The 27,021-nt window shown below is 42.9% G+C and overlaps 2 protein-coding genes across 2 annotated transcripts in view; one reads left to right on the top strand and one right to left on the bottom strand.

Moving 5' to 3' along the window:
• The window catches only part of LOC141809057 (von Willebrand factor C domain-containing protein 2-like), a 7,509-nt gene extending 4,060 nt beyond the window's left edge, over positions 1-3,449 (top strand). Inside the window, exon 3 of the mRNA XM_074695869.1 lies at positions 2,168-3,449. Within this exon, the coding sequence (XP_074551970.1) occupies positions 2,168-2,406 (239 nt within the window). The 3' untranslated portion in view covers positions 2,407-3,449. The remainder of the gene's footprint in view (positions 1-2,167) is intronic.
• A 1,278-nt stretch (positions 3,450-4,727) lies between these two features.
• On the bottom strand, positions 4,728-9,149 carry rpl23 (ribosomal protein L23). The gene is made up of 5 exons (XM_074695804.1): positions 9,049-9,149; positions 8,003-8,086; positions 7,075-7,203; positions 5,372-5,485; positions 4,728-4,860 (listed from the first exon to the last, which is right to left on the bottom strand). The coding sequence occupies exons 1-5, from the start codon at positions 9,059-9,061 to the stop codon at positions 4,778-4,780; spliced, it is 423 nt and encodes a 140-aa protein (XP_074551905.1). The 5' UTR covers positions 9,062-9,149; the 3' UTR covers positions 4,728-4,777.
• Positions 9,150-27,021: the final 17,872 nt, after the last annotated feature.

The following is a 27,021-nucleotide window of genomic DNA, read 5'->3' as shown; positions in this document are numbered from 1 at the left end:
GTCATTCCAATGTGTCTCGTATCCTCCAACTACTACACAGGGGGATTTCAAACATCCTCACCCTGCTGTTTTAACCCAGGGTTTATGTGACAGACGTGATGACGCAGATAAATCATTTCAGAGCTTTTGATTCATCTTTACAGTGACCTTTAACCCTTTCAGCCTGTAGTGGGAGATATCTGACCACCCTTCTTTGCAAAAATCAGCTTCAGACCTGTCAGACTGTGAGGGCATCTCCTGTACACAGCCCTCTGTCTTCAGACCAGCCCACAGGTTTTCACTGATTCAGGTCTGGGCTCTGACTGGGCCATTCCAAAACTTGAATCCTCCTCTGGTGAAGCTGAAAGATGAAGGTCTTCCTCGTCTTCAGCTCTCAGAAACCTGAAAGTTTTGTGCCAACACTGATTGGTACTTAGAGCTGTACATGATTCCTATCATGTCTCAGTACGGCACACTGATCCCGGGACAGGTCGTTAGATAACCCAGACCAGCCGTCCCACTTTTTGGTTCCCTTCTGTTGGGGCGCAAGACTAAACTGATCTGACCCCTGAAGGTGGAGCTAGAAACACTGCAGTCTGTTGATTGTTGTAAAGAATGGTCACTTCCTGTGTGACAGCGGCTGCTGTATTTCTCCTGGTGGCTCACAGCCTTCTCTGAAACAAAGCTTGATTGTTCTTTGTAACAAAGAGACACATGACAATCACAGAGAAGACAAATTGCTGGATGATCTGTGTTTATTGTGTTACGTTTTTCTTCTTCGTTGGATTTATTAGCGGGGTACACTGTGTTGCTCTGCTATGGCGTCAGGCTATTACGTAGCTGATGCGTCATCCAGCTTACATGCTGCCTACCACAAGGGGGCACAGTTAGCTGTGGAAACGCAAACAGGACCACGCTTAACTGATCCGACCTGTACCAAACTGTACTGATCCAAACCAGACTGCTTGAAGGAAACGGACTAACGGCTCCAATTCCAGTTGAAGAAAAACATCCTCAAAGCATGACGCCAAACGCACACATCCACTGCAAAGAGTAAATTTAACTCCCTGAGAGTTAAAAGAGAAAACATCCAGTGAGCAGCAGTTCTGTGGGTAAAATGCCTTGTTGATGCCAGAGGTCAGAGGAGAATGGACAGACTGGTTGGAGCTGATAGAAAGGCAACAGTAACTCAAATAACCACTGGTTACAACCGAGGTCTGCAGAAGAGCATCTCTGAACACACAACACGTCCAACCTTGAGGCAGATGGGCTACAGCAGCAGAAGACCACACCGGGTGACCCTCCTGTCAGCTAAGAACAGGAAACTGAGGCTACAATTCACACAGCAACACCAAAACTGGACAATAGAAGATTGGAAAAACGTTGTCTGGTCTGATGAGTCTGGATTTCTGCTCCACATTCAGATGGTAGGGTCAGAATTTGGCCTCAACAACATGAAAGCATGGATCCATCCTGCCTTGTGTCAAGTGTTCAGCTGCTGCTGGTGGTGTAACGGTGTGGGGGATATTTTCTTGGCTCACTTTGGGCCCCTTAGTACCAACTGAGTATGGTTTAAAGTCCACAGCATACCTGAGTATTGTTGCTGACCATGTCCATCCCTTTATGAGCACAGTGTACCCATCTTCTGATGGCTACTTCCAGCAGGATAACGCTCCATGTCATAAAGCTGGAATCATCTCAGACTGGTTTCTTCAACGTGACAATGAGTTCCCTGTACTCAAATGTCCTCCACAGTCCCCAGATCTCAATCCAATAGAGCACCTTTGGGATGTGGTGGAACCGGAGATTCTCATCATGGATGTTCAGACCACAAATCTGCAGCAACTGTGTGATGCTATCATGTCAATATGGAGCAAACTCTCTGAGGAATGTTTCCAGGACCTTGTTGAATCTATGCCACCAAGGATTAAGGCAGTTCTGAGGGCAAAAGGGTCCAACCCGGTACTAGCAAGGTGTACCTGATAAAGTGGTGAGTGTAACTGTTAGAGATGTGTGTGTGTGTGTGTGTGTGTGTGTGTGTGTGTGTGTGTGTGTGTGTGTGTGTGTGTGTGTGTGTGTGTGTGTGTGTGTGTGTGTGTGTGTGTGTGTGTTTTCTAACAGGACAGAAAGAACACTGCCTCCTTTAACCAGGTAACAGTACGATAAGTAACCTTTCCTGTCCCTCCAGGTCCAAACTGCTTTGCGGGGAACCGGGTGATCTCAGCAGGCGAGCGGGTGAACCTGGATGAGCGGACTGTGTGTTACTGCACCTACAGAGACGGGACATGGCACACCCACCCACAGGCCACCTGCGAGCAGCGCCCATTGCCCAGCCCCACACCCACCATCCCTGAGCCCCCCAGGGAGGAGGAGACCAGGGGGAGAGGGGGGAGGGCTTTTAATCCCAGATTGGATATAATCCCATGAAGTGGTGTCATAATTGTGCAACTGAGCTCTTCCTTATTTATCAGTGTCAGGGACCAACACTCAGCTTTAATAAAACCTGAACATTTGAGTTAAACTCCTACAGTGAGATGCTTCCTTTGGTACTGAAAGTCGAGTGAATTTAATTCAGCTGTTCCACATGAATGCTAAATATCCTCTTTCATTTTATTCATGTGGCAAATTTGTGAGATTCTGTTGAAGACCTGCAGTAAACCCAGAAACGACTGAAACAAAGTGTTTAAAAACACTTAAAGCCAGTGCTTCTCATCTACAGAGCTGTCAGTACAAACGCTCATTCTTCAGGCTCAAAGTGCGTCCACAGCCACTCTGATTGGTTTTCAGCTGACCTCTCACTGCATATGTTTAAGTCTGCCACCTACCTACAAACCTACGTAGCTGACACACCCAGAAACCTCCCATCATCCCCTGCGGTCTTTGGATGGAGTCAGTGTGTTAGGTTAAGTATCTGTTATTTACAGTAGATGACTCAGGGGAAGCAGGTGGCTGCCTGGCCCCTCTCTGTGGACCTGCTGCTTTCCGTCTGGAAGCGGAGGCCTGGGATGTCCAAGTAGACCACACACACACTGAGCGGAGGAATAACCGTGTAAGCAGAAACGGAGATGATTCAAAGGCAACCTGGACCAACAGATGGTGTATTTATGTAACGCTGACATGCCGATAACCTGCCCTATATTCTGCACGTTGGTCAGATTTTATGAACATTGATTGTTTTTTTGTTGCACTTTTTTTTTAATCAAGAAGAGCCAGAACCAAAACGTCCTCTGTACTCGTCTCCACACTCGGCTGTTTCACTCTGAATCATGTGCAAACTCTTTCCACGACTGTTTCTTAAATGTCACTCAGGTTTCAATCACTTTTTCTTGGTTGTGTGTCTACATGTGTTGGTGTTTGTGAATATACTCCCCTCAGTGGGGATTTCCTGAACCTCTTGGGTGTTACGTGAGTGCTGTGTTTTGGAAGTATCAGCATATTTTGTGTTTTGAAGTTAATGTTTAATCTGTAAGCTGGGAAATAAAGCTTTAACAGATCGTCAGAACTTCTTTTATTGAGTTCAAATACTCCCTCTGGTGGCAAGTCTGGTGAAGTGCATTTAGTACATGTAACAGGTTCTCATTTAAAAATGTCTTTTCAAAGACTTAGAAATGATTATTCCTGTCCCTTCATGCAGCTTTTAACACCTCTAAAGCAATAAGTGCAATGAAAGGGGGAAAAAGCTCCTTTCATTCCCTCGTTTACTTTGGACAGCTTTTCTCAGTCACTCTGGTGCATTTGTCACATTAATGTTAACATTTGTACAAGACTTAGTGCATTTCTCAAAACAGTTAGCACAAACTGCAAAACCTGGTTGATCATCTGCTAAGGCGTGTCACTGTGTCAAAATGAACTGTTCATTCCTCCAAAGCAAGTCTTCAAGTGTCACCGAGATGAAAAGTCCTGACACTGAACAAGACGATCAAACCGCTTTGTCTTGGTTTTGTGATGATGGTTCACTGTTTTCCAAAGCAAAAAGAGTCAGTTCTTGGTGACACTACCCAGAAAGGCTCCTGACCTGTGGATCTCAAACTCTTTTTAGTGACGTATCCCTGGGAAATGTTTTTTCACTAAAAAATATAGGTACTCTGAAGGACATTTCAAGGTGAGACCACTACAAAGCTTTATTTGTCAAAGAGGAAGTTGAAAAAGATAATCATTTTTTCTGTGCCTATCGGGTTAACTAACCTCCTCTAACCTCTGTTGTGACTGTACTTCTGTCATGTTGTGGCTTTGGTATTTGTGTTGCTGTTTTTTGCATTTGTGTTTTTTGCTCTTGCATCGATGTTGTGGCTTCTGCAAATTGTCTGACACCCAACGGCCACAGTAAATAAACATTTGAGAGTTGTAAGAAAGCAACTCGTGTATTTCCAAAAGCATCAGGAGCTTGTTGGAAGGGATTGAGAAACTGCTGGGATGAACACAGATGACTAAATGTTGTGCAGGTTAAACTAACGGCTCTGAGGATTTTAACACTGATGTGAGAAAAGCTCCAAGACACTGAGAAAAACTAGAACTTACTCTCTAACCTGAATCCTGTCTTTACACTTCACTTCTTTGCAGTTGAATATCTGACATGACAGCAAAGATCCTGTAACTGTTTGGTGAACAGTGAGACGTGTTTGTGAATCCAGAGCTGAGCGTTACAGATCAGAGCCCTGCTTTATTAAGCTCAGTTTGAACAGATGCATGATGGTAAATGACAGCTTTAAATTCTCTGGTGGTTACAATAAAAACCTGAAGGCGTAGGCTTGATTACCAACAGTTTTTATTGAAAACATAGAACAGGTGCAGGTCCAGCTCAGGCTATGCTTCCAGCGTTGGAGGCGATCCTGGGCCACAGATCAGCGCACTCTTTGGCCACTGGGCCTGTGATGGCTGAACCTGGAGACAGAACAAACAGTCCCAGTTTTAGTTCATTCAACAACTTGTTCAAATATACAGTCTGAGAAAAAACAGGGGCTGCATTTCTGAGAGGAGGCTTCAAAAGGTAAATAAGGTAAAGGTGTTTCATCCCTGATTGAGATCAGTCAGCCACGGCGTGTCGCTGCCGTCTCACCCACAGAGATGAAGAGTCACTATTCCCTTCTACGACAACTCACCCAGCCACTGAGCAGACAAAGCAAGTGCTTTTGGAAGGGGTAACTACCTTTATCTGAAGCTGTATCTGCATTAGCAGAAAAACTGAGGGACAGCCCTGCTGCACACGTAAAACCTTGTGAGATCAGCACCAATGGCTCTTTACAAAGACGTGATTAGTTCAAACTTTAACGAACTTTTGGGAACATGGCTGCTGTGCTCTCAATAATTACATCCTGGCATCCTTACAGTCTCAGCTAACATCACATGAGCAGACTGGTGTTGGAGCCACAGCAGCTAAAGGTATGAAACTCACCTTTCATTTCTCCTTTGTTGTTTACTATGACCCCCGCGTTGTCTTCAAAGTAGAGAAACACGCCGTCTTTTCGTCGATACGACTTCCGCTGCCGTATCACCACCGCAGGATGCACTGTGGGCAGAGGAGGATGAGTGAGTCCACAACACACACATTAAAGTTACTTTCCATCTCTTTTTGGTGATGACTTCCTCTCTGTTTTACAGATAAAACCTGAAGTCAGCGGTTTCTGCTCCTGCAGAGTGAAAGAGAAACACATTCTAGAAAACCTGTGAGCAAACGATCGCTGACCATTTCAGGCACCATGTTTCAACTGAAGTCACAGAAACACTAAATGTAATAAAGATGTCTGGCAAGATAAAAATGTACAACAAAACCCACAGAAAGAACACCAAAAATGTTCTTAACAAAATGCTAAACGTCTATAAACGACTTTAAATTCAGAGATCTCTGACTCTCGAGGTTTGGTACGTGTTTCATCCCTGATTGAGATCAGTCAGCCACGGCGTGCCGCTGCCGTCTCACCCACAGAGATGAAGAGTCACTATTCCCTTCTACGACAACTCACCCAGCCACTGAGCAGACAAAGCAAGTGCTTTTGGAAGGGGGACAACACTGAGTGCAGATTTAACTCCTGGATATAACCACAGCCATCAGTCTCAGGCTGCTCGAATGATCGCTGATGTGTGGGATGATTTAGCTTGTAATTCCAACACTTTACGATGTAAGCGCAGTATAAAGTTAAGCTTTATCTACAAAGACAATCAGGATTTAAATTAATCGGTCTAAACACTCACCTTTTTTCAGAGCTTCCCTGAGGGGGACACTGAGTTTACCTCTGTAAATACATCTTGTTTTTTAGGGACAGCTCTCATACAGGGCCCTGATTTCCTATTCCCCAGTTGATGAGACACACTCTGTTTTCCCTTTGTAGGCTGTAACTGGAGCAACAAGAAGACCTCACAGTCCAGGACGGTCAACAGGGTTTGGACTGGAGCTGGACCAACTTTCACACCTGACTCTGTCCATACTAGAAAACTCCTCTTTGTGAACGCACAGAGAAACAACGTTCATGGAGAGTTCATCTCAAAACAGCTGGAGCATTTTCCTGCCCTGATGCCACTCTTTCCTTTTTCTTTACGTTTGACAGATAACACACGATGCCTGGAGAGTAAATACCAGAAACTGTGCTTGCTGTCTGTTCAGCTTTGCTCACCATGTTCACTAAGTGGCCTATTGTCCTCAATCCCTGGATAAAAGATGTGCTCATGATACTTGGGATCTGATGATATCTACTCCTAACTGATACAACTCAACATTGATTTTGGATTTTTCATTGTTGTTGTTTCAAGTCTGCACAAATGCAACTGGTCAAGCTCAAAAATCTGAACAGAGTCAGCAGCAGTGCTCTCAGCACCCTGTGAGAAGCAGCCAACAGGTGGAAGGTAGAGATGGAGGATGTTTAGTGGCGGCTGTTGGATGCTCACTTTCTGTCTGCACACGCTAGAAGAGCAACGTCCTGATAAGGACCACTGGGTTTATAATGCAACAACAGCTCAAACTTCAATCATACATTGCAGATGAAACCAACCTCCAACAGACACTGCTCCTATGTCTTCTGCCCTGAATGTTTCTGTATATGTCTCGTTCTTCTGATGTGAAAGTTAGTCAGACTTCATTGACACCTGCTGAACCCAACTTACCCTTCTTCCTTAACTCTGGTTTGCCTTTCTTCACTGTTGCCATGACCATGTCACCCACTCCTGCAGCAGGCAGACGGTTCAGACGACCCTTGATGCCCTTCACAGAGATGATGTACAGGTTCTTGGCACCTGATGGTTGTAGAAAAAAAGATTACAGAAAGAACAGAAGACACTGAAACAAGACTCTTGAGGTTTGGTATGTGCTAACAGGGGCTGCATTTCTGAGAGGAAGCTTCAAAAGGTAAATAAGGTAAAGGTGTTTCATCCCTGATTGAGATCAGTCAGCCACGGCGTGCCGCTGCCGTCTCACCCACAGAGATGAAGAGTCACTATTCCCTTCTACGACAACTCACCCAGCCACTGAGCAGACAAAGCAAGTGCTTTTGGAAGGGGGACAACATTAACTCCTAGATTTAATCACAACCATCAGTCTCAGGCTGCTCTGATAATTGGGTTTCCATTGAATAATTCAGCTAGTAGTCCTTACACTATACGATGCCCACACAACATTAAGTTAAGCTCTATCTGCAAAGGCAATCAGGGTCTGAAATAAGCTGTCTAAACACACACCTATTCTTAGTGCAGCTCAGTAAAAGACATTAAATTTATCTCTGAAAATACAGCTCACATGCAGCACAGGGACTGATTCACTCCAATTCAGTAGACCAGACACCTTAATGCCCACACAGAGTCACTTCAGTAACTACAGTAACAGCAAGAGGATAGGAAACGTCTAGCTGGGGTTGAACTTCTAACTTTGGTTGGTCAGTAATCCCTCTAATAACATGTTACAGACCTCACTTTCACCAGGAGTTGACTGTATTTCTTTAACCTTCACAATGTTGCCGTCATAGAATCAAATGAGGGCTTCATATCACAACAAACACTCGACTCTTCAGACAAACCATGACGGTGAAGCCCGGCTTACCTGTGTTATCAGCACAGTTGATGACCGCTCCCACTGGGAGACCCAGTGAGATGCGGAACTTGGCTCCAGACGAACCTCCACGTCCTGGAAGAAGAAATGTCACACTATGAGAAACGGCAGTGCTAATGTTCTCATCACTGCTATGTCAACATTGTGATACTTTCTATTACATGCCGTTTGTGTAACAATAATTTCAAAAGTTCCCCCCTAAATTCTTGGATGGAAGACTTCAATGCAAGCTTACATCAAATATGGAAATTTGATTTGAATGTACAACAATCGCACTTTCAAGTGTGACATTAAATCAAGATGTCTTCTTAGTCTTACTAACATGAACATCTTTTGATACAAAGTATTATTCCAGCAACGTGACCAGGAAAATCACCGAGTATCTGTACAAGCGTGGAAACAGTTTTCCTAAAGGTACGTGAACAAGATAAATCACTGTGATGAAGAGTTCAGTTTACAGGTTACGTTAAACCCCATGCTATGAGACTGGAGTAATGTCAAATAGATTAATCACACCAACTGCACCACACGATATTACAGCTTTATAAGCACCACCTCATGGCAGATACCACCGTGCTGTTCAAACTGTTCAAATAACACTTTATCAGAGGCTCACTGTGACTGACACATGAAGCTAACGTTAGCAACTTTAGCATACCTCTTCGTACCGGCTGTGCTTAGCGTTCCCCTTTAATAACCTAAATAAACGGCATGGATCCTGCCCAGTAATATCACAAAGCATTAAGCACGTCACATTATATCATCTTGAAGTAACATAGAGCTGTAAGTTCTCAGTTCAAGACTCCAGCTTCACGTCATGCCTCTCCGGCGCTGACGATCAAACATGGCTTCCAGCAGCTAACTCAGCTAGCGGCGCTATCATCTTTAAATACTTCAACATCGTTTGATGAAATTTAAAACTAATCACACACATGTAACCTTTCATTTCATCTTTCACAATTTTACATCGTTTAAAACTCCGTCGCGGGGTAAAAAACGGTAGATGAATGTGGATTTAATAAGGCAGGGGGACATACCTCTCTTAGACATTGCTGCAGTAGGGAAAGAGGAAGGTGGAGAAAGGAAGTACGGAATATAAAGTTGAACGGAACTACATCCGGGTCATGGCGCGCAAATACGAGAAATTCAGGGACTGTCGGAAACGTGAGTGAAAATGTGTTTTCAGTAGCGATTTTATTTGTAAAGTGTTTTGGCAGTTCCTGAATGCCTCTTACTTCCTCAAAAAGTACAATCATCAACAGGGTTACTTCCTTTAATCACCCCAAAGACAGTTTTAATAAAAAACAAAACAAAACAAAACGAAACAAAACAATAAATAAACTAAGTTTACAGTAAGCCAAACAAAGCCAAATGTTTTTGATGATACTGATACAAAAAGTAATGGTGAACAGATAGTCATGACTCCGAGATTAAGCATTCAGGTTGTGAAAAACAGTCAAAATGAAGAGAAAGTGGTCTGTATTATGTCATAAAAAGACATAATTTGGTGATCAGCTGTAACAGCTGTAACTACTAGAAGATTACAACAATGGTATGACACAACCACACAATGAACAACTTCTCATTTAGTAATAAACAGATGTGTTATTGGCATTTACTCTCATAAAAATCCTCATTTCTAGAAATAGTTACTTTAAAAAAATCTATTTAGGCCTGATATGTTTTTGTTGAAATGCTACATTTTTTAGATTCCTGTTTTAAAAGACTAAGAGGGCATTACTAGTCCATCGCGTAGTGTATGTTCAGCTGTTATTTTAGAGATCTTCTGGACTCATGGTGTTCTGCTCATGGCAGGTTTGGTCATTTCCACCAGGTGGCGGCAAAACTTGATTTCTGGTCCCATAACCAGCTCTTCACTCCCAGAGAGGGTTTGACCCGCAGCTGTATGTTTGGGGGGCTTTAGAAAGCCCATATGACTGTTTTCAGGTCCAGTTTTTGTGAACTTATGTTAAATAAAGGGAGTCATAACAACATCCATGCTGTGTTGACTGTAAAGTTTAAGAGACATGAACTTATCTATTTTCACCATTCAGCACAGAAAAGGTCTCATTCTTTTAATTCTCTGCAGTTCCAAATGAATCACTCAGTTTAGACAAGGACTTTTAAATTTGATGGTTTAGTGCATAAAAACCAGCTGTCAGAAAACTAAATGACTGTCCTTCCTTGTACGAGCACTTCAGCATTTAAAAACAGAGGAATCTAGTGTGAACCAGAAATATTCCACCTCTAAATGTTACAAAAAGACGGCAAACATTTTTAGTTTTACAAAAGAAATGTACCAGAAGCTAGGTATAGGTGCATATATTCAAAAAGTAGACACCAACAAATGATGAGGGATCCTCAGGATTTTCAGTCTTTATACTGAATCAAACTGGTCACTAATGTCAGACTCTTACCATGCTGAGTCAGCTCTGTTCTGCCCTGACAAAGACTCAAGATCTAACACCAGATACTCTAAGGACTACCTTGACATTTCACATTTGAGTCTGTTCTCTGTCTCCATCACACACCTGTCAAAAGGCTCACAGATTGAAAAGGGCCTTTCTGTCCAGCTGTAATATCAATAGAGAGAGTTGAATCTCCATTTTGACAGATTCCTGCCAAAGAAGAATAACAGACAAAACCCAAAATGTCAGAGCATCCTTTTCATTGCTGTCAGTGCATGTTATCAGGCTTCACACTCAGAAGTCTTTAAAACCACAAAGCAGTGGCAGGACCATCATAAGCTGAGGTATTCAGAGAGGACTTGGGATGAAACATGAAAAAAAGGTTTGAATGAGAAAGACTTTTATCAAGACGACTTCCATTAATTGGGCAGATGTGCAGTAATGTCTATATAATGTCTTGATGTTGCATTTCATTAGTCAAACCACACTCCACTGATTAAATCGGCATGGTGTTGTTATTTCAGCATCCTTTCTGTGAGTTTATACAGTTTCATCGCGGCATTATCTTACAGAACGGGCTCTGTGCTAGCTTGGTTCTGGCTGATGTTTGTCCTGACCGATGATTTACGGCACATTTACTGAAACCTGGAAATATTCTGCACCTGTAGCTGAACTTGTTTGGATCTCTGCGGTGTTGTAGCTCTTGTTTCTTAGCTTCCTCCTGACGTACCTACACTGGCTACTGCTGTCAGACGACTTTCAATAATTAAGATTCAGTGTCCTTCCTCTGCACACTGTCTTTTCTTATCTCATCAAAGATGGTGGGGGTAAAATGTGCGCCGTCCCTGCTGCCTCCCTCTGTCTGACAGGATGTCAGGAGGTTCAGGGTGCACATCAGGTGCATGAAGCAATAGAGCCCAGGCTGTGACCTTTGCTACAGCTTTTATCCCTGACCAGGATTGGAAAAGAAGAGTGCTTTCAAAAGTGTCTGTATCTATCACCATTCCCAACAACAAAAACAAGAGCCCAGTCTGGGTCTTTCTTTTCACCTTAAACTGTAGAAACAGCACGTCTGAAGTGAGGGGTCTCGTCCCTCCTGAAGTGTTGCCAACTACAGGTTAAAGAAGATTATTTATTAAGACGGACTCATTATTCTGATCTGTAGTGCTTCCATAGATTCTTCATTTCCATTAAAGGCAACATTTTACAAAGTAAACAGGATGTTTATGTTTGTGTTTGTGTTGGGGTTCTGCTCTCTTTCTTCTTAGAGCTTGAGCTTTATAGTTGATACACCTTTAAATACCAGTGAAGCAAGTGTCTCAACTGTGAGCATTGTTGCTGTTATCCCTACTGACCAGCTAAGCTGTCTGTGGCTACGTTTACATGCGGTCATTAACCCTTTCATACTGGGAATATTACTAGTAACCTGGTTGAGCACGGCCATGTAAACACCAATAACCCTTTCTAAGAACCTGAACATTTGGTCATGTATGCGCCTATCAAGAGATCCCCATCCAAAGAAACATTCATTTGTGTTCTGAGCATCTTCTGTTTGTAAGGAATCTTGGTCTTTAGGTACGGGAGGTCCACCATGCTGCTGCTGCTGTTGCTATGGATACAAGGAAAGAAGCGGAAATGATGCACATTGCGTCATGATGTTCTCCATATGTTGTTGTCCATGTGTCGCTGTTCCGATTGGGATACCATGTAAACAGGAATAACCCTGTTTGCTCAGGCTCGTAAACAAGTTCTGAATGTTTCAGAAACTGAACGTTTGACCTTAACCCATGTATTGACTGCATGGAAACGTAGCCAGTGTGTCTGGATTGCAGACACACTGACTGACCCTGTCATAGATGGTTGGAGATCCTCGGGCCACTCTTCTTTTAGGGATGCATCGATCCAACTTTTCTGGTCCTGATACCAGTACTGATACCTGGGCTTGGGTATACACCAATACCAAAACCATATACGGCACCAGTGTTAAATAATGACTTGTATGCCTTCCTGTGGGACCAGTGTTTTTGTGTACTATGTTTTGGCTAAAAATAAATACTGTATTGACCCGAATTAAAGACAACCCCAGTTTTAAGACAACCCCCTCTTTTCAAGACCCATCTCCAGAAAAAGACTCTGATAACCAAAAAATTACTTTGTAACTACTTTTTATTGAAATTCTGAGGCAAACATTGAAATAATAGAGAATTCTTTCATTTTTGGCTTTAAATTGTCCACTAAGATCTGTGTTTCCAAGGTAGGGCTAATGAAAGCTCTGTTAATGGGCATGCCTTTGTTACATTTCTCAGGAACAATCCCACACACCCTCTGGTCAGTCTCTTGGAAACGGTCTCTTTGAGAACCACCACAAACTTTTCTTTTTGGACATGCAATCTTCGATATTTCACTCTGTAACTGTATTTTTACCTGCCTGACAGTTGTTTAACGTCTCTGCTGCACTGACCATCCTTACCTTAAACTAGCATCATGACTCTGTCTCAGTCTTCTGTTAACTCGATGAACTGTTGGTCGATTTGGCTCTGGACAATCACCGCGCCTCTCCATGTCTCACCTCCTGTCACTGTGACAGATCACCACACCTACTGTCCCTTTACAAAAAGCTGGCGCCCTCTGCTGTTGCAGGCAAGTATTTTCAATAAAAACGGTACACAGTATATGGGATTACCTAATTTAATATTTGTTTAGACTATAAATTATTTAAATGTTCACCAGCAGTTTGTTGAAATAATGATTCAGAATGTGCAGGAATTACCATCCAATTGAAAACCTTTGTACCCTGTAGACTGGTAATATAGCAAAAAAGGAAGAAAGTGGATCAGATAACAATCCAAATCAAATAGCCAAGAACTTTGGTTAAAAAAAGCCTGACACCCAATCCAGCTTTATGGAGCTGGACTGGGCCAATACCCAATATCAGGATCTGGATCAGTGCATTCCTATCTTACCATTATTCCTCCTCTCTCAACACCATCCTGAGACAGGAACATGTTGGACTCCTTTCTGCAGATGCTTTGGTTTGACTCTGTGATCAGGCTTATGAATCACTCTGCATTGTTTCAGAATCAAGTATTCAGCACAGATAGGTAAAATGTTCAGGAACCTTGTAATGAAAACAGTTACTCATCTTGACAAAGTGAATGAAAAACTCTACACGCCGTCCTCCTCTGTGAGGGTCAGAACAGAGGGAATCACAAACGCTCAGGTGAAGTCTTCAGACGTCTTACAGCAGACAGACGGTTCAAATAAATACTGTGTTTTTCAGAGGTTTTGATTCAGTTCATTACCTGAAGTTACTCACACAGACCTTTTACAGCAGCTGCAGCACACCAAAGAGCTTCTCCCACTTCAGTTTTCAGAGAAAAAAGATGACCTTAGGATGAGTGTGGGAAGGAAAACTAAATTAGGGACCATTATGAGAAACAGAAAACACCAACGCAGTTTCCAGGATGCCTATGGAGGGAGATAAACCACTCAGTACTAGGGTATGTTTTAAGACTGCAAAAGGGCAATCACCTCTAATATTGAGTTTGGATCTCAGGATGGCCTGGAGACCACGTCAGGGAGCCTGAGGGACCTGCTGCTGGTGTGAGGCAATATAAGCCTTTATGAACAAACAGAGCAATCTGAAGTAATGACAGTAAAGACAGACCAGGACCTGCACTGCATGGCTCCTCAGTCTGCTCAGCAGCACTTTGAACAGTTTCAGGCAAAGCAAGAAAGTCTATCAAAGATCTGACAGATTATAGGAAGAGATTATTCTACCCACAAATTGTTTTTACCTTTTTGTTTAAAATGAGGCTTTGATCGCTCTAAATGTTTGCTTTGAATTTCAGTCAGTGGAAAGCTGACATTTTAAGTAGAAAGAAATCTGTTTGATTACATCTGTCTGTAGCATTCACTGAGCAAAACACGTCTGAACAAATTGTTTTCAGATGGCAGGAAGAGCTGAGTGTGGTTGGCGTAACGGTTCAAAGTGTTTCTTCTTTGTGTCTGAAGGGAAGCATGGAGCTGAAGTCAGGCCTTGAGGCGCTTCAGGAGATTGACTGGAGACGGGGGATTATTGTCAGATGCTCCACTTTAGACACCTCCACTCTTTGTCATCAGGGTCCAGGTTTGATTCCCCAGATGTCCGTCTTTCATTACATTCTGCAGCCGTCCTTCACCACCAGTGTCTTCAGTAAATCTTAACCTGCAGCTGGATTCCCTGACAATAGAGCTGTAGCCTTTAAATTTAATGCATAACGGAGCCAGGCGTCTGTCTGAGGCAGGCTGAATTCTAGTCTTATTATTAAAAATGTAATGAATTAGTGAAACACTGTGGTAGATTACCTTAGGACACATGTTACGTTAGCATATGGTGGTATCAGCCTCTGACTTTAGGAAGCATTAAAGGTAGGGTCTGCAGGATTCTCCAAAAAAAAAAAAAAAATAGAATGTCGTGCTGCATTTAAGTGACGTTTCATCCAAAAACACTAAAACACAGTGAAAAAAATCTGCGTCTACACAGAAACGCTGAGGGACTGAAAACACTGTAGTAAGCATGCACGGCCTGTAGTTGGCGCTATAACTGTCTTGTCTAGAAGAAGCTTTACTGCTGTACTGTTGTATGCACTTACGCAAAGCGGAGTGTGACGCCAGCCTTTCCACTGAAAACGCTGACTTGCTGTTTACACGACAACGATGTCGGCAGTGTTTCTGAAAAATTCCACTCCGGAGGCCGTTTTCAAAAGTTTGTGCTTTAGGTCGGCTAAAACGCCATTTCTGTGTAAATGCAAGGCCGAAACACAACAATACTTTTGCGTTTCACCCAAAAACCATTTTAATGTAAACACCCCCTCAACTTATAGAGCAATAATCCTGCTAAGTCTTCTCCTCTGGGCCTCTAAACATGTGTGTCAGTGTCTGTGTCTGCCTCAACCCCCTCCTCTGACTCGGTGTTGATGCTTTGGTTGTTTCAGGATGTTTCTGGGATAAGAGCAGTCTTGGTTACATCAGCCAATCACTTTAGAATTTTCAGGGGGGAATACAATGTCTGTCATATGCTTCAAACTCCCCCACCCATGGAATGAAAAAGCTTTTTAAGTCTTTAAATCTAATCATCTAAAATGTAATTACAGTTCCAGTCTGGCACTCTGTCTGGAAAAAACCGTCAGAGTAAATAAGGTAAACTGAAATGAGATGACTGGCACATTCACACCTCTGACAGGAAGACACGCTTCAGTCTGTCTTCTGAAAGGCTCATACAGCATCCTGTATTCACAGAGATAATTATTTAGTGTGCCTCATTAAGAAGTGAATGGTCTAACTCGTATTCTCTAGAAGACTGTAATAATGCCTGTACTCTGGCTAACTCGTATGTTTCTGTGTGCTCGTGCATGTGTATGTGTGTGTGTCTGTGTGTGTGTGTATCTACTCTGCAGATGAAACTCAGTGCAAAGAGGGAAATATTCTTATTTGTGCTGAACAAAAAACCCTGCTGATGCTGAAATGTCTGGCATTTATGCCATCTGCCTTCTGTCCTATCTCCCTGAGGACAACACCGCGAAGAGGAAAAACTCATGTTTCTGGTTAAAAAGGTTGTCAAGTTTCATCAAACTTAAACTGTAAATAAACAAAGTTTAATCAGAGCCATTAGGCCTCATTCACTCAAAATTGCCCTTAAAGTGATACTCTGGGATGGAACAAGTTGGGTCCTATCACAAGGTTTAGGGCAGAAATTACCTCTACAGCAGTGTTTTTGCGGGGCCATATTTTACTTTACCAAAAACACAAATAAACGGACTCCCACCGAAAAAATCTGATATTGGTCTGCATTGACGCTTTATTTAGAGAATTTTCAGTGCGTTACTTTCACAGAAAAACACCGCTAAATAAGGCTCTAGTTCTCATCATGTCGTAAAACGGGGCTACCTCCGCTGCAGAGCCACAGCTGGCTACGAGGCACTCGCCGCTTAGTGTATCAGTCCACGCGCACGGCGTGCCAGATGTAAACATGCAGGTAGTCTGTCAGGACGAAGAGACACGATGAGAACTAGAGCCTTATGTAGCGGTGTTTTTGTGTGAAAGTAACGCGCTGAAAATTCTCTAAGTAAAGCGTGAATGCAGACTGATATCAGATTTTTTCGGTGGGAGTCCGTTTATTTGTGTGTTTGGTCAAGTAAAATATGGCCCCGTCTGAGTGCAGAGGAAACCGTCTGACAAGCAGGGAGGGGTGTTTGGTGTGAGCGCTCTGGGCTTCTGCTGCACAAAAACACTGCTGTAGGGGTCATTTCTGCCCTAAACCTTGTGATAGGACCCAACTTGTTCCATCCTGGAGTATCACTTTAAGCCTGAAATACACCAGATCTGTCTGCAGTGCGACTCTGCTCTGTTGCGTCTTGACTGTGTTTGTCAGCTCACACCAGCTGTGTGTTCAGTCCAACAAGCAGCGTGACTGACAGACAGCTGGAGTCACAGACCCAGGAGTTCCTGCTCTTCCCTCTCCATCGATCAGTCTCTCTTCATCCATGCTGGGCTGTAAAACCTCAAACCTGTTGGCTCCTGGTCTGACTCTGCTCATCATGTTATGAGATTTCCTGCCCAGCTGGATGTTCCCTACTTCAAATTTTTCCATCACAGCACATTACCTCCAGTATGATGGACCAGCCGCGCAGACGGACTGTAACAGAACTGATCCAGTGTAAGTTGACACATTGACCTGAGTGGAAACCTCTCTGATATGTTTGCAGTGACGGAGCGGAGATGGACTGCAGATGAATCTGGTGTATTTTAGCTGTTACTCTGCACATGAAAAAAAGTGTGTACACAAAATGAGAGGAATACACCACAGGATCTCTGGACACATTTTATCACATTTGTTTTTACTTCCTCATTAAAAACTGTGGTTTGAAGGTGAGGTCACAGAGGGGGGTCCCTCTGCCTCTGCCTCTGTTTAACATGAATAAACATGGATTTTATGGATTTTTTCCTGTCATTGAAGAGGAAGATAATCTGTGTTCCTATCTCTATGATGGTCCTCAGGATTATAACTATGAGCCTGTTAGGAAAGATGGAGAGCAGGGACAGGGCAGGATGAGGGGGAATAACCAACCCACCAGAGCAGTTTGAAAACTTGATGCACATTTAAGTCACACACCAAACTGGATTTGGAGACGGGCTCTTCTTCACAAACAGAAATCCCTTTTGAAAAAGAAGAGATTTGTAGAAAAGGAGGCGGTTTGTGGAAAAAGCAGAAAAACGTGGAGCCATCTCATGTTCCTGGCTCTCTAACAGTACGTGTGTTTGACTCAGGTGTCCGTGCAGGGTTTCTCTCTCAGCTCCTTCTTGCTTTCTCATCTTCTCTCCTCTCCTCCTACATGTGTCTTCCTCCCTCGCTCCCTGGAGTTTTCCACACACCTCCAGCTTCACACACACACACACACACACACACACACACACACACACACACACACACACACACACACACACACACACACACACACACACACACACACACACACACACACACAAACACACACACGCGCAGAACCACTCACTTTCTCTTTCTTCTCCCTATTCTCTTACCTATACTCCCCGTCTTCTCTCTGGAGAAATATTCACAGCCCTCCCCCTCTTTTTATCTCTCCGTCTCTCCTGACACGACTGTTTCTGCCTCCATCTTCCTCTCCTCTATCCTCCTATTTTTGTCCTCTGCTTCCTCCTTCTGTTACACTCTCTCTTTCCTAGATATCTGATAAGCATTCAGCTGCAGTTCCATCTTTTTACACACACACACACACACACACACACACACACACACACACACACACACACACACACACACACACACACACACACACACACACACACACACACACACACACACACACACACACACACACACTCACTCACACTTCCTCATCTCACTCCAGCCTGCCATTGTATCCTAGCAACCTAACTTTACTCATAGTAGTAACATCAGTCAGCATCCCCCCTCAGAAAACAGAATATTCTTGGTTTGATTTCTGTTGGTTAGCAGGAAGTCATCAGTATAAATTATCTGCCTTCATTCCTGCTTCTTTCAATTATTCAGGCCTGAACATTTTCTGCGCCATGAATGATGCACGCCTTCAATCAGACATTAACAAACACGCTCTCCCTTCAGGTTTCTCACAGATTTTATCTTGTAGTCCTTGGACCAGGCTGGACCCTGGGAGATCTGAGCCCCAGCGTCGAGCGCCTCCAGAACCAGGACACAGATCCCTCCCACAGACTTCCATGAAAGGAGATGTGCAGACTCAGAGGAAATCTGGAGGCTTGAGCTCCATAAATGGCTGTCCTCAGTGCCAGCCACTTGCTTCCTAATGCCCCATTGCTTTGTAAAGATGTATCACACAAAATAATGCGATGTCCTTCTCCATTCATAAATCAGTATCCTCGAGAGGACAATTTGTGTAGAAATGTGAGGAATGGGTTTTTTCCCCTGTGATATATTTTGCCCTGAGCCGTCCAAATTTCAGTTTCCGAATCCAACAACGCTGACCTTGACATGGAATATTAAAAATTGATACACTTCAACGGCCTGTATTACTTCAGGCCTTTATTTGTGGAAGTAGCAACCACAACCTCAAGCTTTTCAAATCAACCCAGATTATTCTTAAAGATGCTGTGAGGAGGAGCTGCTTTATCAGACTGCAGCGCCACCTTCTGGCCTGGAGTCTCACCACACTGTGGTGAAGATGTGACTCTGAACAAGGCGTGTGTTTGTTTTGGAAATGAATGGAAATCAGATCTCCTTTTTAACTCTACTTTTCTTTGTTCAAGACACATTTTTCTCAGATCCAGCTCCACGAGGTAAGGGAGATAATAACCTGTGGCACAGCCCCACCCACCGAAATCAAAACAGGTGCTTACCTGCAGCCAGGCAAATGCGAAAGACAAGCTCAAGTGTCTCAGACAGCTGATGAAAAGAAAGGTAACTGTTATAGTGTCTGAACATTGTTTTGTTCAGAGCTTAGTTCCTGATTTTTACAGTTTAAGGCCTGTTTAAAGTGATTTATTCAGCTATTTATGGTTAGTGTTACAAGAGTTATATATAACAAAGGCAGGTTGATTATTTTGATTACATGTTTATCGATTTACATTGTTTATGTTTCTCCTAGGCAACATGTTTTTTAGGGCCCTGGTTCTAAGGGAGAGGACCTCTGCTAGCAGGGCTTATTATCTTTATGTTTCATTTGAATTAAGAAGAAAATGACAGAGAATGAAGGAAGGAGAAGGAGATAAAATAAAATGGTCTTTATCTAATAATCAGCTGTGTTACATTCTACTTTTGAAGAACCATCAATAGGGATGGGTATTGATAAGATTTTACTGATACCAATGCCCTTATTGGTTCAGCTTATCAATTCCTTCATCAATTCCTTCTGTGGATTTTCTCTGTAAAAAAAAAGTAGCTTTACAGGTTTTCTGTGTCAAAAACATTTTAATGAGTTTATAAGTGAATAAATATAAAATTGTTTGCTGGATCTGGATATCTCTGGATGGAAATGAATAAAAATAAGTAAAAGTTGCCTGCACATAACTTTTCTTTCATTTGCCTGTTAGTAATCTGACATCGTTTTCAGTGTTGTTTACTAAGACTGTGTTTCTGTCATGACTGCTGAAAATCTGATCCAAAACCAAAGTCAAAACTATGTATGTTAACCACTGGCACACTAGCATATCAACGCAATTTTCTATGTATGTTAGTGTTATAACCCTGGCTCAGGGGAAGCAACATAAGGAGTCAAAAGATTAGATCAACTAAGAAATGTTTAATTAATAAACAATACAGATAAATAACCAACAAAGGAGGAGTTGCTTCAGTCTGCTGCCATGCATGCAGCTCTTCCTGGCTGCAGTGTGAGAGAGAGTGGGAGGAGTCACACACAGGCTTTTGTAGGGTAGCCCACAGGTGCCACTCATCAGAAGCTTGAGTATATGGAAGCCTGAAGGTGCCTCAAAAGGAAAGAACAAAAAGTCAGTTTTGCACCAAGCAATTCTGTTTAAATCATTTTTGGTATATAAGGAGATTTATGGGCTGCATAGTGGCGCAACGGTTAGCGCTGCAGCCTCACAGCAAGAAGGTCACCGGTTTGATTCCCAGCTTGGCCGATGGGTCTTTCTGTGTGGAGTTTGCATGTTCTCCCCGTGCATGCGTGGGTTCTCTCTGGGTCCTCAAACTTCCTCCAATAGTCCAACAACATGCTCACCAGGTTAATTGATCACTTTAAATTGTGCCTAGGTGTGAGTGTGAGTGTGAATGGTTGTCTGTCTTTGTGTCAGCCCTGTGATTGGCAGGGGACCAGTCCAGGGTGTACCCCGCCTCTCGCCCAATGACAGCTGGGATAGGCTCCAGCCACTCGCGACCCTGAACAGGATAAGCGTTTCAGAAAATGGATGAATGAAGGAGATTTATACCACGTTGAATGTATTGACAGAAATCTCCTGTGAGAGAGTAAAGTTCATTTCTTTGTGAGTTCAGTTCCTCAGTCAAACTTCAAGCTGAAACTCCTGAGTTTTCTTTGGAAACTTTAGCTAACTGCTAAGCTGAGATAGCTGCGGCAGACTAGCTGGTGTAAGGTCCTGCAGCTCTGGGGTAATGTAAAGAATCAATAAGAGGATCGTTAGGCATAAAGGCTAAGGATATCAACATGTAGAAACATTTTTCATCGATTCTCAACAGGAACCAGTTTTTGATTCCCATCCATGATCATCAACACGCGTGGGTGAGGGGTACTCATGGTATGACAAACAGGGTCAGGGGGTACTGTTGGGAACCACTGCTCTTACCTCTTATTTTTGATTGTTGGGAAGGTCAGACACACTTTGGTTGGATCATACTGCTTGAATATCCCAAACTAAAGAATCTGACTTGGCCTGACTCAGGGACTGTGTTGTATTCACTTTGACTAACAATTTTAGACACTTTTCTGTCATCAACTGAAATCCCTGGGCGGATTGTTCGTACCTGTTGCTGGTCTCTTTCTTCACATTACTGCATCAGATCAGCTGTAGGAGCAACAACAAGTCGGGTGTTTTCCTTACAGTTGGACGGTGGGTCTATTCTGCTATTTCACCAGAGTCCATGTTTGAAATGCCAAATCTCTGCTGGTCTCCCACACCTCTGCTTCTGCATTACAAAACCTGGCTCCTGCATTTGTCCTGAAGAGTGGAACTGATGTGACCTTTGAAGTATGAGGAGATACTGGACCAATCAGCTCTGAGGCTCCCTGAAGTTCCTCCTCTTCCTCAAAGCTGCAATGTTCAAGTCGCAGTGAGCTGATTTTGTCTTTTTAGTCAATGACATTAAAATTCCAACAAGTATGCTCTCTTCTTCTTCTTCTTCTTCTTCTTCTTCTTCTTCTTCTTCTTCAGTCATGAGCCAGATGTTTCTCTCTTCTTTTCTTGTTATATAACAGTTTTCACTGCTTTTATTTGGAGAACAGAGTTCAACACAATCAATGCCTTCAAGGAGAGACAGTAAAAAGCACTGGGACTCTTTTTTTGTGCAGACTACAAAGATGCTGTTGCTGTTTAAATTAATCCCAAAGGTGTTGGTTGGGGTTGAAGTCTGGGTTTTGTGCAAGCTAGTCAAGCTTTGCCTCACAAAATTCCCTTACGAATGGGAAAGGATCTTTCCCAGCTGTTGCTCCAAAGTGGGACAGTTAACATTTAAATTTCATCAAAACAAGCCCAGACCAAAAGCACAGAGATGTTTGTTGAAAAGATTTCTTTAGGACAAAAAGTGACAGACAGCAGACGTGGTATCTGTGAACAGAGCTGTGAACTGTGTGAACGACATGGAGGGGAATGAAAGGTAAGACTGGAGAGAGACGTACAGAGAGCCAGACACAGAATGAAGCAGAGAAGCTTGTAACCTGAGGGCAGAGCAGAGTTTGATATTCCCATGGCTACTGTGATAGACACGAAAGGAAAGCAGACAGTGGCTGCTTGGCACTCTGCATCAGACCCTCTTTAAAGTGACAAAACAGGGCCCAGCGGAGAGCTGAATGGATGGATGTCACACACAGAGACACACACAGGAAAACAGACCGGCACATGTACGCCTCCACCCGCACACTTGTCTTTGCTGCTCTGAATTTATGATGAGGATAAATATTTGATAAGGAACGGCTCATGAGTTGAATCTGCAGACGAATCACATCTCCTGCTGTGTCCTTTGGAAAGATGCACACACTCTCACGGAGGATGTAGGTCAAATACAGTGAAGCTTCTTCAGGCGACCGGCTGGATCGACAGGCTGGATCGGCCTCTCTGGCTCCGGACCTGGGAACACAGAGCTGAATCTCAATGCTCCACTTGCTTCTTTATCAGAGGGGGAGAGTTTGACGGTGCTTGATGCCTGGATTGGCCCCCATATCATTCAGAGCCACTGAGAATGGATGGATCGTTCGTCAAAGATGGAGAATCACAGCTCTATGTACACTCTGACACCTGAGCACACAAACACTGTTGGAGCTCTGCAGCTCTGTGCAGTTTACACCGGTTTCGCATCTGATTGTGATTGAAATGAGCGCCTCAGGCGCTAAATTCTCTCCACAAATAGACGAAGTGAACAGAGAGAGAAAGTCTTACCGTTACATGGTGGAGTCGATCCATGACAGAGATTTCACAGTGACACAAATACTGCAGCACAATTACCACCACTTCTGATTAGTGTGAAATGCTTTGCTCCCTGCTCCGGCAGTCACATGCCAAAGTGCCCTTGAGCAAGACACTGAACCCCAAACTGCTCCTGCTGTCGGTCACCGGTGAATGGGTGGTGTTTTGTTTTGTTATCTGAAAAAACTTTAAGTGTCTGTATCAAGTTATAGTGGTGCTCTGAGTTGGGCTTGCTGTAGTTATGCTGAAGTCAACCAGGAGTATGAACGTAACTCTTCTTCTATGGTTTTGTTTGGAAATCATTGGCCTGTTCGCATTTCCACATTCAGCTCAGTATTGTTAAAAGTGTATGTGCTATGCCTCTGTGATCAAAGCTGAAAATCTGATCCAAAACCAAAGTCTATGTATGCTAACTGCAAGCATGTCAGTGCAATTTCCCATATAGTTAGCATCAAGCTAGTGCGTTACTTTTTCTATATCGTGTTTGGTCCAGAGATATAACATGCTGAATGTTTTGAAGAGGATATCTTTTGAGGACTTTATGAACATTTCTTTGTGTGTTGTGGAAATGGGGCGGGCTTTAAGTCTCCACACTAACAGCTATTGGGTGGTCCACCTGTCAGTCAGCTGAGCTGTGCCTCTCATTGGGTAAAACTGTGATCTTAACATCCTCTAAACTGACAAGTTGGAAAAAAAAATCACCCATAATCTGTGTGTGAGAAAGGAACTATTCAAATGGGAGACACTTTTGTGTTCAGGCTGTAAACATGATTATTTCTGCTGTTTCTGACTTGGTGTGTCAGTGGTTTATGGTACTTTAGGAGCCAGCCTCCAACAGGCACCCCACCTCTCTGCCATCAGAGTTAGTGTGGTGTAAAGGAAAAGAGACAAGTGGTAACGTGCTTGGAGTGGTCAGACAGACTAAAAAGGGGCTTTGTTAGTAATGGTCTATAACTTCTACTGTTTCCACAGGTTAAGTCGACAATCCTTTGTTGAATCAGGTGCAGAGTGCTGTCAAGACTCAGTCACACAAAGAGAAAATTTAAAAAAAAGGTTTGTTGTGTTATTCAAGTATTTGGTCAAGAGTTTTACCTGCTCTTACATAAATGAGCAGCGTTTCCTAATCCTCATTTCAGAATGAGGTTATCAGCACCAATACAGGTTATTCCTAAATGCTGCTTCTTAGCTTCCTTATCAGGTTAGACTGGATTGATTTACAGCACGTCTCTGTCCAGTGATGCTGGTAATGTGCTACTTAGTAACGTGTTACTGTGTTTTGACCACTTTTTTCAGCAACAAGTAATCTGACGCATTACCAGGGCTTGGCATTAACACACACCAATCCACCAAGCAGGTGAATTTCAGCTGTGGATGGTAACACCGTCACTCCTACTAGCCACTTTGGCGGGTTGAATTATTTAATTGTAGTTTTCTGAAACAGCATCTGAAATACTAAACCCATTGCAGTATGAGACTACGACACACTACAACTCCCATGACCACTGCCTGCACACAGTGTTTGCTCATTGGTCCATTCACAAAGTCCTCTGCCGACAGATGCCCAGACGCGTTTGTCTCCAGTCTCCGGCTTGGACACCGTGACATCTCCTGGTATTTAGCGCCTGATAGCGTGATTTAAAACTTCACTCACGTCTTTTTTGCTCTCTATTGGAAACAGATTTGGGGGTTTAAGTCACAAACTAGCGTCAAAGCTCCCCTAACTTTTTTTTTACAAAGTGAGGACTTTGTTGGATGGAGCTCATTTAAGCTAACACTGCACCGATCTCACCACCAACACTCATCTAGAGCAGGGGAGGGGAGGAAAAGAGGGGAGGAGGAGAGGAGAGGAGGGAGGAGGAGAGGAGGAGAGGAGAGGAGAGGAGAGGGGAGAAACTCACATAAAGAAGAGAAACTGGTCACAGATATGAGGAGCTGTAGGAACAACATTTAAAGCTCCTAATAAACAAACATTTATCAAAGTTATATGTAAGAAGTTCACTCTGGAATTACTATAAACAAACCAAATCATTCTGAATAAATGAAACTTATGGTCCAGTGTGACTTATATCATTTTCCTCTCCATAACGCATTTTTTGACTGATACGATTTAAAAAAAAAATCCACGATTATACTCCAGAGTGACTTACAGTCCAGAAAGTATGGTACTTAGTTTATTACTGAAAAATTACTGCTGTAAATAAATATTTAAGCAGACAGTGTTTTGAGCTGGATTTTTCAGTTTAGTTTTTATTTTTTCAATTAATCTTCAACCTTCACAACTTTCATTAAATGCAATAATAAACTCCTCCTTTTATGACTTTGTTTTAATAGTCTGCATATTTTCACATTAAAGGAGCCGTTTTAATCATATTAAACATAATTATCCAACAACAAAATTGTGGCTAATGAAAATGCTGAGTGGCTAGTAACTCGTAACTAGTAACTTGGTGAGCACAAAAGTTGATGTCAAGCTCTGCACATCACTATTTCCAAACCAGTAATCAGATGAAAGTTACTTATCCAAATCACTGTGCGTGACTTTTCAATTTTCTTGTAAAAAAAACATCTTTTTTCTTTTTTTTTTCTGTCAAGGAGTGACGGGAGTGGCCCGTTCATCAGGTTTTCAGCATGTGAAAAACTCAGGTGTAATAGCGGCCAGCAGACAAAGGTAAACAGAGGGGGAGAGGAGAGATGAGTGTTTTCTGTTTGGAGTTTGTGTGAGCTAAAGATGAAAATATTACGCTTTGTTGTTCACTCTGTGCTGGCAGTTTGCTTAAGATCTTTGACTGAAACATTTAGGAATCAATCAGAGAGAGATCAGCACACTATGGACATAAACACGTGTGAAGTTGTTTGACTTTTACCTGGGGAAAGGTGAGTCCTGTCTTTCACTGTAACTCCCTCTATACCATGAGCTGAACCCTCCACTGCGCCCAACCGTTGAGGAGCAGAGCAACATAACGTGGGCTACAACGAGGCACCGGTGGCAAGCAGGGGCGTGCCCAGACTTTTTGGACTGGGGTGCCCCAAACAGGGTACTGAGGATTATGTGAGCCTGCACTCAAGCAACATTTATTTTTTCTTATAGTATTACAAATACAGGATCAACAGACTACAGCTTCTATAACAAAAAATTAAACTGACAAAATCTAAACTAGACTAAAATAAACCATTTTAAAAGAAAATAATTTAAGCTAAAGCCAGCTAAAGGCTAAAAACCAGGTTAATCTGTTTGTGCTAATGTTGACTACAACCCACAATCAGCAGTTATTCTGCTACTCAAAGCTTGGCTCTACCTAACTGTTGATAAATACCTTACCTCGTGGAGCTGGATCTGGGAAAAAGTTGTCTTGAACAAAGGAAATTTTTTTCGGACTGTTCTCCATTTAATTCCAAAACAAACACACAGGTCGCTAAAAGTCATGACGACGGTGTGTGAGACTCCGTGACAGAAGGTGGTGGTCCACTTTAAACAGATCCTCCTCACAGCGTCTTTAAAGCCTCAGCAGAAGGGTGGATACATCATAGAAACAATTCAAGCATGACCAGTGAGGTTCCTTACTGTTTAACTAGTCCTGTGATGATTCACCTGTGACCATGCTAATGTCCACCATTGATTAGATTAACAAGTCCATGAACAAAACCTCATAGACAGAAGTGTGTTTGTGTTAATGAGTAGCCTTACATAAGCTTCTTCTCTTTTTTTCTGTTTGTGGCAGTTGATTTTTTGAAGTTAGGAACACCGTTGACAGAATAAGGAATGGTGCATGGGGATTTTTTCATATGACTTTTCTATCCCTATGTTTTCCTCGAACCGCAGCCAGGATGATGTGTACGTTACATCATCTCTGTTTCCAGGCCATCACAGGGAGGGAAATGCCTTCCAAGTATGTAAGCTATACTTGTGTTATTTACTTTACCGGCAGTCTGAACCAAGAC

Source organism: Halichoeres trimaculatus, unplaced genomic scaffold, assembly GCF_033239565.1.
Source record: "Halichoeres trimaculatus isolate MK-OKI-2021-1 unplaced genomic scaffold, fHalTri1.1 fHalTri1_scaffold_20, whole genome shotgun sequence".
NCBI classification, from domain to species: domain Eukaryota; kingdom Metazoa; phylum Chordata; class Actinopteri; order Labriformes; family Labridae; genus Halichoeres; species Halichoeres trimaculatus.
This window is presented reverse-complemented; position numbering and strand designations above follow the sequence as displayed.

Coding starts and splice junctions, on each gene's coding strand:
- rpl23 (XM_074695804.1), bottom strand. Junction 7,204..8,002: donor CAACTGTGCTGATAACACAG/GTAAGCCGGGCT, acceptor TACAACCATCAG/GTGCCAAGAACCTGTACATC. Junction 5,486..7,074: donor ACCAGAGTTAAGGAAGAAGG/GTAAGTTGGGTT, acceptor CTCTGCCCACAG/TGCATCCTGCGGTGGTGATA.